Below are 11514 nucleotides of genomic sequence, written 5' to 3' on the forward strand. Positions count from 1 at the left end.
TCATATGAAGTTAGTTGCTAAAAAAATGCCTTTCTAAAGTTAAAGCAGTCCATGAGTTAAAATGGGAAGTGATCGAGGGGACGCGACAGTCATGTAAATGGGCGGAAGAGTACTATACAGCAGGTGATGTCACACTGTCCGATATTACTGTATATCGGAGGATGATCCTGAACAGAGACATGCATCAAGACCCTGAGACAGCTGTCGGACTGAGAGAATTTCCCTGGCAACTACTGGACTGTACAAAATATGCCAGTGAAATCATAAAACCTAAAAAAAAAAGTAAGTTGACATGATGATTATATGGTGAACAGAAAAAAATAATATAAACAATATTTGCCTTCAGTTTACTTATTTTTGTCAATTTCTGTAACATATTTAAAATTCAGATCATGGTATTATGATTTGTAAGTGTGGCATCAGGCAGACTGTCTGTGCATGACTATTATAACATGCCTGGACAACAACGAAATTGGTGAATGCCACAGGTTCTCTAACATCCCTCATACATACCATTTAAGAACTAACTTGTACAACTGGTTTTGCATGAGGCCCACTATCTCATCCCTGAACACGTTTGACCACATGGGAATGGAGAACAATTAAGATATTCTGATGGGAAATTTAGTTTGCAGGAAGCGACACAGTCTGTTAAGTAATAACATAACAAAACATTCAAGACAGATTAAAGAAAGCCAACTACAAAAAGGTTTAGAGAAACTTAAGATTTTGTTCAGGGTGTTTAAAAAGAACAAACAATAGTTCTGACGATATTTATTCAAGTTTCTTTGCCACTAATTATTGTAAGCAACTTTTTAACTTGGACCAAAGCAGTTCCTTCCAAGCAAGCCAGGAAGTCTCCATTTCCTCTCTGCCCTGTAGGCTCCACACATCTCCAAACACTTCTTGAAACCAGATATTGCTGCTGAAATTGGAAAAGATTACAGCCCACCTCTCTGGTGTGTCTATATTATACTGTATTAGTTACAACTTGAGCCCTGTCATGCAAAGTATCACCTGCCCCTACTGTGTCTCATTTCTTTAGCCTGCAGTTAATTCTCACCCTGCTGTCTCTATTCCTGGTGTCCAGCTATGGTACCTGACTGGAGACATGTGATAAGAGTTTGCAGTCAATCTATTCCAGTACACTGTTGGTTTAAATTCAAAAATAGAGGACAGAGTGCTTCTATGGGGTGTCTGCCTGTGGTGACACCTGTTGAGGTGCTCTTTGGCTAGAGCTTGTTGAGTAGTAAACTACGAGCATAAATGTAGTGAATGCAGTGTAGCGATCCAGTCAAGAAGAGTTTCTTCTGCTCCTTCAAGTCTTTTTTCTAAGCAGCAGTGAACCTCTGGTTAATTCTCATCCTGTCTGCTCCGGTCTGGCTGTTAGTGTACTTGACAGGAGTCCAGAAATATTACCAGGCCTGCCTGGGTGTGAACTGGGACATTTAGAGCAGCTGAACAGCAAAGTGTTGGATTACAAAAGAGTGGTTTATTAATAGGGAGATAAATGTAGAATAACACACCAATGATATAGTGTATGTCATCACTAGTCTCATTTTAGTCTTCATTTTTAATCAGCCAAGGTTAAGCTCTGTTGGCAAAGGGAGGACAGGGGTACTACTAGAGCAGCAGCAAATTTTTGATTTAGTCAATGTCATAAATTCTGTTTCATTTGGAAGAAGTGATATCTTCATATTGCTTATTTTGTCTGACCATTACAACACAAAACAAACCAAAAAAGGCAGCAAATTATCATATTTGAGAATCTGTAACCTGAGAATATTTGGTATTTATTTGACTTAAATTGTTAAGCAATTACATTAAAATTGACAGTCAACTAGTTGATAGATTCTAGTGTCAGCACTGTCAACAACCCAGAACTCCAAGAGCCAATCCTTTTAGTGAAAGGGATAATATGCCATTTCTGGTCCTCCTTTTTAACACCTACTCTACATTTCTGTATTAACACTGAATCAAATGAATGAAATGAGTGAAAAGTGGTTGCTCCTACCAGGGAACCCGCAGAGAATTATCATTCAACACTGTTGCTCTACTGAGCTTTTTAGCCTCTTTTAACTCACTGTTTTGGTATTATGGCATATTTACTGTATGGTTAGCCATGGCCCCAGTTTGTGCATATCACATATCATTACAGTCACCCTAAGTGTAATCTTTCTGAAAATTTAACACCTAGTAATCATTGAAAAACCCAAGTCATTTAAGAACAATACTGTTCTAAAAGTATGTGATGATTCTCTGGATTTTTCTGATTGTCGGGTATTTAGGAAAATGGATGCTTAGCTCGGTGAGCCTAGGTTAGCCACATGTCAACTTTAAAGGGCAATCATTTGTCAGGGATGTGTGTCTGTTAGCTTCTTTTTGAGTTTTACCCGCAGTGGCCAAAAATTATTAATGAGGCTCTAAATTTCTAAACACTGTGTAGTGTCACACTATTCTGGTATTTAAACAGGGTTTTCTTAAAAATGTTTTATCATTTGTGTTCCAGCTGTGGCAGAGATGGAGGGGGTAGGGTGGGGGCCTCTACATGCTCGCTACACCACTGCTCACAGATGTAATATCTTTCAAAAGTCTGTCAGAGCTGGAGAGAAGCATATCAATCAGCAACATTCATATAAGCTGTCGTGGTAATACAGTATCTGCTGGGTTACCTCATGCTGGCTTGGTCATATTTCAATCTTCCCTCTCAGATTCACAGAGTAGGGGTGTCTGTGTCTCAGTTCTCGGTCCAGAATAGATATGTCGCCCGTCATTAACAGCAGCACTGCAGTCACAGCACACTGACCTCTGTCTGCTGTTCACATACATGTATCTGCGCTGTCAGCTCAGCTGCTCCTCCGTCAGTTCCCTCAACTGTCACTCGTTTCTGTGGTGCAACACTTTGTGTTTGTTTCTACCAGCGGAGTCCAATGCCTGAACCGGAATGGATTAATTTGGTGAAATGTGGGTTTGGGATGTATGAGAAACACTTGCTGCTGCTGTGCAGCCCCTGTTCTGTGAATTACTACGATTACTGTGAGCTGTCAGCCAGCTGCGAATGCTGCAGCCTGTCAACAGGTAACAATTACCACTAATTAATTATCCAAGTAAACTGTGTCTTTTTACTGATTTAAAAAGGAATTCTGGTACTTCCATATCTTTCTGTTTATGGTCTCTGCAAAATAAAGTTTTTTGGACCACCACTTGAGGACACTTTGAAACAATATGCTGATTGGCAGGTTCTCAGTGTGCTTTTCCCCACTGAATTATTTGCTTTTCAACCATTAAATGCTAGAGATACTTTAAGTTCTACACCAAGACATACATCTGCTCGCAAAGATCATCACACATCAGGTGTCTGTGGGACAAAGTCTAACAGTTTTGCCGGTGATGCTGTGATTGGGGGCCCCCATTGTGAAAAACTGGGAAGTAACATGCAGCAATGTACTGTACTCTTTTTACAACTGCTCTGAAGTTACAAGGTATGAAACCGCTTTCAGACACACTGTAAGTTACATTTGGCAACTTGCATGTCTCAACAACATTTTACAGATTGGCTCATTGAGACAGTTTGACTGAATATTTTTCTATCTGTTGTAAGATTAAAGGCCTACTGTTGCATCATGTTACTATGGAACAACAAAAAACTGATATGTATAACCTACTACCTTCAGTGGATATGTATATACAGATATTTGACTTATTTGCTTCCCTCATCTGTCCCCAGGGATATTTGGCCAGCGTTTGGAGGACACGGTGCAGTATGAGAAGAAGTTCGGCCCCCGGCTGGCACCCCTGCTGGTGGAGCAGTGTGTGGACTTCATCAGGGAGAGAGGCTTGGATGAGGAGGGTCTCTTTCGGATGCCAGGACAGGCCAACCTGGTCAAAGAGCTGCAGGAGGCCTTCGACTGTGGTGACAAACCTCTGTTTGACAGGTAGATAGGAGGGGCCCGTAAGGCTCGAATGACAGGACATCCAGTAGTCAACTCCAGTTTCGTTAAAACTGGGGCTGACCTTAATTTTCCTAATTCATTTTTTTCTCTACTCTCCTACAGTAATACAGAAGTCCACACAGTGGCATCCTTGCTGAAGTTGTACCTGCGAGAGCTGCCTGAACCTGTCATTCCTTTCTCCAAATATGAAGACTTTCTAACCTGTGCACAGCTTTTGGTCAAAGATGAGGAGGAGGTGTGTGCAGTTTACCTGGTGTGTGTATATGTGTGTTATGCACTGTATGTGTGTCTAACAGTGGGTACAATCTGTCTTTTATCAGGGGGTCCAGGAGCTTGGAAAGCAAGTTAGCACTCTACCTCTACCTAACTACAATCTCCTCAAGTACATATGCAAGTGAGTAAATGACCTTTTCCCTCTCCTGATATTTAATTGATGTGGACAGGTAATTACTTTCGACTGTTGAAAGTGATCAGAAATGTTATCGGTTTTATATTTTCAACAAAGATAGCTGCTTCTGCTCTAGTATTTAACACTGCATCTTTTCTTAGATTCCTTGATGAGGTCCAGTCCCACTGTTATGAGAACAAGATGAGTGTCCAGAATCTCGCCACAGTATTTGGACCAAATATCCTTCGACCCAAGATGGAGGACCCAGTCACCATCATGGAAGGTACGGACGATGTTCACTGAGTTCATGGCGACAGCCACTGCAAACTACCATGACACTCTTAAAAGTTCATATAGCAATGCTACTTTGATTAACATCTCATTACATTTGGTAGTATTGACAAAGTACAAATTGGTCCATATTTTCTAGGTACCTCTCTCGTCCAGCACCTGATGACAATCCTCATTAGGGAACACAACCGTTTGTACTCAGGGAGGGACCAGGAAGGATCCACCGTGCCCCAAACAGAGCTCCCTGTCCAGGGACATCAACTCCAACATCGCAGCCTGGGAGCCTGGATCTCCGAGGAAGATCTCCACAGCTGCCCAGTCTCCAACCCTGACCAAGAACTGCACAGCAGTGCCTCATCTCTAGATGCCAAACTGTGTGCAGCCATCACACCCACTCAGACCCCTAACCCAAACCCTGGACCAAAACTGGGATCTCCGTCAGGGAAGGGAGACACCGTGGTCAGCCCGAGTAAACAAGCCAAGACCATGCCTTCCTGGAAATACTCCTTCAAAAGCTCCTCAGCGCCTCGTTCCCAGCCACAAGCTAAGCAAAGCAGCGGCGGCTCTGTGGCAGACACTACCAGTGTATCTTCTGGTGGAGGTGGAGGTGGGGGTGGAGGTAACTGGCTCATGAACGGTTTGTCCTCCTTGAGGGGACACCGCCGCACCTCTTCAGGTGAGCGGTCTGCCCGGGACCGCGACTCCACCGGCTCCTCGCAGAGACTGTCCACCTACGACAACGTCACCTCCTCTTCCAGCATGGGGAGTGTTCCAAGTGTAGCCAGCACACCTTGGTCCACATCCTCCTGCGAGATCTCCGTTCCTGAATCTGGCAGCAGCGAGCCTTCAGCTAACCAGATCTGTGGAGCAGGGGGTGAAAGTGGGGAAAAAGGGGAGTGGATGGAGAGTCAGAGGGAGATTGACAGAGGAAGGGATGGAGGTATGACGACAGACCCGAGCTCTGAGCAGGACAGCTGTGAGGCCATGGAGCTGTGCAGCAGCAGTGCGGCATGCAGTGAGAACGGACACATGGCCATGGCAGCCGGGGTGCCGTCCATTATCATGTCTGAGGATGGAGATGGGACAAATATAACACTGAGCAATCTGGTAGAGGGGCTGAAAGATGAGTTGAGGAAACAGAAGACTGTGTACGAGGCCAGGATCCAAAAGTAAGTCTAAGGTCTAGGGTTTCCTAAAATTTGTCATATTTGTGTTGATTATCTTGTGGGCACTGAGTTCAATTTGCTCCCCATCAAGGGTCCCCACTTTGGAACCACTCTGCTCTACAACAGCAACCAGCTGGGTTCACATGGTTCATTTTATTAAACATTTTGACTTGTGCTGTTATACTGAATATCAGCACAGCTGTGATTCGGTCGTAGGTAGCCGTGAGCCTTGAGTCCCGAATCAGACAGTTTCTGTATGGCAGTGGCTCTCAGGCTGTGGTTGCTGTAAGACGTGCGTGTCCCTGCCTCTTTGCACATCCTGGGTAACATCTGCGACAGCTGGTTTACTCCCAGGGGAACGGCGGTATATCAGAAGCTGTCTGTCGCAGCTGTTACCTTCTTGGGCTGCAGTTTCTCGAGAGATGCTACCAGGCAGAGGGGATTTCCTACCCCCCTCAAACGTAGCTCCCCTCCGATTTCTCTGTCTCTCTCCAGTGGGTTTTTATGATTTTTTGTTTCTTCGTTCAGTGTCTTGGTAAAATACTTTGCGCCATTCTCATCATGTTTTAGGGTGAATGAGTCAGGTTTGAGATCTCGATTCTCCCCTGTCTTGACTTAGTGTTGCAGAATATTTTAAGATGCGCTGGTCTTCAGGTAAAATCGGGGGATGGTGTGTTGTTTTGTCATTTCCTGCCTTTCTAATCTCTTTTACAGCACGTTTGGAAACATCATTAGCTGATCTGAATTCTGGGTCCCGCATTAAAATCCATGAACGGCTAACCGGAGGCTTGTTGATATACCAATTTAAACCAGCCCAAAGCCCAAAGTAGCTGCTGATGCTGTAGGGCTCCCCTTTAGTTGTCCGGAAGGATCTATAAAACTGCCTCAAGAATGTATTCAGCTCGGTCTTCTTAACAGACTGAATGTCATTGTTTATATTTTTGAGACATAGCCAAGTCTGAAAGCAGTTCAAAGCCTATGTTGTTTGTCTTACAGTGTTAGCTTCATTTGTCTAGGTCGGCTGATGTCATATGAACAGACCTAGAGGTTTGCACTTAAGTACCCGGGCTTCTTTCCTTCCTGTCGCCCTCTTCTGACGACCATTCATAATTTAACTCAAATATTATTTGTGGAAATATGTTCATCTTTGAGATGCAAAGTTTGTTACAATCTAAGATAGATAACAACCTTTAATGTAATTAACGGTTATTAGAACACCTGTAAAGTGGAGTGATACATGTATAATTAAAAGTCTCAGTGCTGTTATACTCTATATCAGCACTCATAGAATGCCTTCTGTCCAATCATATTTATTTATCAGAACTAACTGTTGTACAATAAAAAATATCTTAACAAACACAGAAAATTGTGAAAACATACACAATGGAGTGAATTTTCTCACTTAACGCTGTCATGCTCTCATTTACTGTTATTAGCAGCACTGCTGTATACCAGCAACTTTGCTGTATTGGTTAAGTTAGCTACTATGATAATAGTCTTTTAAAGGGGTACTTGAGTGAGTTAGTATTGCACTTCCATACGATTGGGGGACTTGTGAGAGACAGATTAAAAAATAAAGAGTAAAGTCTATCTTGCGTGGGCTGAGATATCTTGACTTTCAGTAGCTAGATGTGCCAACCTCCAAAAACTCTGGATCATGCAACTCTTTTTGTTAGAATCTCCTTGCCTGTTAAATGTCTACGTCTTTCAAACTCCACACATCCAGTTTTTAACACAGGTTTTCTGTCAAGAAATTGAAATCTCTAAGGCAAAGATGAGATAAATCAGATGACATCATCAGGGGTAATTTTCTCAGACTTTACAAAACAAAACTCCTCCAAGCCATGATACAACTGTTTTCACAGACTAAGTAGTACTCTGTATGGCAAATAAACCAATCACCAGTGACTTTTTGTAATGCTGCACTAATTCAAAATGTTTTAAAATCCTACACAGAGGGTTTTAAAAAGTAAAGAAATATTTTAAAGCTGCAAAACTTGGGCACTTGTGGTGGTCTAAGAGCTGTACCATGTAAATGCAATGTCCCCTGTTTGATTTGGACTGGAGACCTATGTCACATGTCATCCTCCTTTCTCTTTACCCATGTTTCCTGTCTATCTGCCTGTCAACGGCTAAACATCAAATAAAGTTGAAAATACCAACAAACTTAAAAAAAAAAACCTTTAGACAGAAATTGTGTAAATCTTTTGTTTGGTGTAGCAGAGACAGGAGTCAGCAGTTTTGTCTTTATTAGTTCTTAAGTCAAGTGTTCTCTGGATGGAGTGAGGGCTAGTTAGCATACCTGCCAGTAGACTTGTATTCCTTTTTTAAGTATTCTTTTTTTTTTCCACTTTTCGTAAAGGGTTGGTTCACCCAAGTTACCTCTAGTGGTATCTTACCATGCCAATAGTTTTGATTCTATTTGCCTGGGTTTTAGAGATCTACCTCCAAAGACCTTAGTGTGAGCAACTGTTCCTTTGATAGAATGTATGTGCAAGTATGTAAAAATGTGCACAGGCTAAGAGTCAAGGTGAATGTCACTGACCTTTGTTTTCTGTCTGTGATGTGCTGCATCTCTCAGATTGGAGGATTCCAGTGCTGCTCTGTGTGCACAGATGGAGCGTTTGGAACAGGAAATGGAGCAGGAAAGGAAGAAGCAACGCATGCTGGAGATCAAACTACGAAACTCTGAGCGGGCACGGGAGGACGCAGAGAACCGCAACCGGCTTCTGGAGAAGGAGATGGAGGATTTCTTTTCCACTCTTGGAGATCTGGCCTTAGGTGCGAGGACTAGCGACATTTGATACAGCACGGCCACTCCTCTGTCTGGGGCCAAAACAGTGGCTGACATCAGGGTTTAAATTTACGGGGGTTTGGTGTTCCTTAAGGGCTTGTGTCCTCCTCAGTGCAGCAGGATGTTCCTTCAAGAAAAGAACAAAATAAAAAAAATTTAAAAACAGGCCATTTTTGTGTTTATTCAGGACAAACTCGAAGGAACTGTACTAGATGACAGAAGAAATTCACATGAAGTAAATATGAAATCATCTCCACTGAGCACCGAGTGGTTTTGACTTTCCTTGATGTGCAGTGATACTCTTACGCATGCTTGAAATGGACATTGATTTACACCCATGTGATGAGTCTTGTGGAGGCAGTATTTTAACAGTTCAGGTACCTGTGCGTAAATGGTGGGACATAGTGTAATTTCTTTGACATTCTCTTTACTGGAGAGCACTGACTTCTACAACCACTATGTTACAAGGATATTACGTGAATGGATTTCGTGCAGAAACTGTAAGACTCTTTGGAGTTCAATGTGGAATAACGACAGCTGACTGATTTATCTTTATCTATACTTAAAATAAAGGAATAGTTTGACATTTTAGACATTTTGGATGCCACTCTCATATCCATATGCAAAATACAAAACAAGAGCAAGGATATAGTTAGCTTAGCTTAGCCAAAAGACTGGATGCAAGGGGAAACAGCTAGCTGGTTCTGTCCAAAGTTTTAAACAGTGTAGCAGTATTTCTAAAGCTAATTCACACAATATTTCTTTGTTTACTCCTTATAAAATTTGAAATGTAAAAGCAAACGAGTACTACTGTTTTACAGTATAGTAGACTTTTGGGCTCGGCCCCTAATGACATACAACACACCAATTAGTGGGCTTTAGAGGTGCTTGTAGTTGGATTTTCTTTGGGCAGAGCATGGCTAGCTGTTTCCCCCTGTTTCCTGCTCTAATGCAAGGCTAGGCTATAAGCTAACCTCCTGCTTGCTCTAGTTAGCTTGATATTTAGTATACAGGAAAGCATGGTATTGACCGTCACATTTAACTCTCGGCAGGAAAGCAAACCGATGTGTTTCCCAAAATGTCGAACTATTCCTGCAACTGTTGAGTCACTTCACCAAAATTACAAAAAACAAATTTTCTAACTTACCTGTACAATAGACCTATATAAAGTTTTTTGGCCAGGTTATGAGGTTACGAAAGAATTGCGTGAATTATCTAGATAGTAACAGGTTTACTGTTTCTGGAAAGAGATATTGCTGAATTGGATTTTATTAAATGTAGTTTTTAATGCTGTGAGCGCGATAAACTAAACTCAAATAACCTCCAGTTTTTGGGGGCTGGTGGCAGAAATCTCATCGATGGATATCTCATAATCTTAAAACCAAAGCTATTTGCATGACTACATACCACTAGTTGTAGGTGAGAAAATAATGTTTTTGTAATTAAGCTGAGCTGACTCTTAAACTACAGTGGTAGCTTTAGCAGAGGTTCCTCCACTTGCATTTATCCTCCTGTTGTGTATTCGTACTGCAGACGTTTTTTGCTGTAGAATCAGATGTATATATCGTAACACAAAAAAGATTTGAACAGATTTTCCAAACAATTTCTTGTTGTAGTGGAGCAAAACTGAAGCAGTAAGAGGTGGGACTTCTGCCATAGCTGCTTCTGAATCTTTGTCCTCAGGCCCTTCCAGTGCCTCTCTCGTCACCATCTACATGGTTTCCATGTCCATTTGATGGCAAACCTCAGTCTTCGGGTCACTCTGATCCTCACAGATGTCAATGTACCTTTAATGTACAGATAATATAACAGGGACTATGTCAATAATTATTCAAGCATTTTCAACTAAGCACGTGCTGCCAAGTACACGGCACATGTGGCCCAGTGGGTGAAGGCCATTTACAGTACACAGTTAATACCAAAGCTGGACCGCCTCAAGCTGTTCGCTCACTAAAGATCTGAATGGCCTGCCTGGAAGCCATGTTGATTTTGGCACATGAAGCTGAACACTGCCCTCAAAGAAACAATGGAATTTCCTGGTTGTGCCTTCAGGGAAGTGTTTTTAAATAGGAAAAATGTAGTGTTGCTTGCTTGTCCAGAGATGTAGTGCATACAGTATATTCGCCCATAGTACACACAGTGGCTGCATTGTTTTCTCATTTTTATTATGGCAACAAACTGCTTAAGAATAACTTGATCTCCCTAGAAGGTGCCAATTCTTGTGAAAGTGAATAGTGATATGAATGGAAGTTTTGAATTAAGAATGTATCCTTGTAGTGAATGTAACGTGTTGTTGACGAAACCAGACCTATAAAAAAAATGCTAACGGTTACCAGAGGGGAAAAAAATATATAATCACTGATAGTGTTCAGTACTTCCTACCAGATGTCTTTTACTCTGAAAATTGATCTTAACACTTAAATTGTTTCCAAGGTGAAGACTTGCAGATATCTGTTCTGTGAGTGTTGCATGTTGTTTGAAAATGTCATCAATCAGAAGAATGTCCAGAGGTGTATTAAGCAACACTTATTTCTTAATGGGCCCAACAAACAGTATAATTACAAGTGAAAATGTGCTTTTGGTTATTCAATGTGACTGTATTTTTCTTTTTTACATTTTATAAACAAATATAAAGCCAATGTTATATTACCTTCTTTAATTGCACAGGTTTACAAGGTAATTGTCCTTCAAGGCTTTCTGACTACCACTCTAGACAGTCCACAATACGATGGTCTAAATTTATTGCAGGTTCTTTGACTTCAATAGAGACATTTAGTTTCCTTGTGTGTATGTCTCATGACAGGCTAAATGTTTCTTACTGCTCTGCTGATCATCTATGGTGCTTATTTATTATGGATTTACACTATTGTAATGAATGGACATGTATGGGAATAAAGGTGACAAAGATCATCTCTAAGACAT

At 41.6% G+C, this 11514-nt stretch overlaps 1 protein-coding gene across 5 annotated transcripts in view; it reads left to right on the forward strand.

Moving 5' to 3' along the window:
* Positions 1-11499, forward strand: part of si:dkey-191m6.4 (rho GTPase-activating protein 22) — a 44665-nt gene extending 33166 nt beyond the window's left edge. For all 5 annotated transcript variants that reach the window (XM_044338382.1, XM_044338381.1, XM_044338383.1 and 2 more), the window contains 6 exons: positions 3728-3935; positions 4056-4188; positions 4274-4347; positions 4503-4624; positions 4772-5801; positions 8380-11499. In XM_044338382.1, the coding sequence (XP_044194317.1) occupies positions 3728-3935; positions 4056-4188; positions 4274-4347; positions 4503-4624; positions 4772-5801; positions 8380-8602 (1790 nt within the window). In that variant the 3' untranslated portion in view covers positions 8603-11499. The remainder of the gene's footprint in view (positions 1-3727; positions 3936-4055; positions 4189-4273; positions 4348-4502; positions 4625-4771; positions 5802-8379) is intronic.
* Positions 11500-11514: the final 15 nt, after the last annotated feature.

The sequence above is a fragment of the Thunnus albacares genome, chromosome 20 (genome assembly GCF_914725855.1).
Source record: "Thunnus albacares chromosome 20, fThuAlb1.1, whole genome shotgun sequence".
Taxonomy (NCBI): domain Eukaryota; kingdom Metazoa; phylum Chordata; class Actinopteri; order Scombriformes; family Scombridae; genus Thunnus; species Thunnus albacares.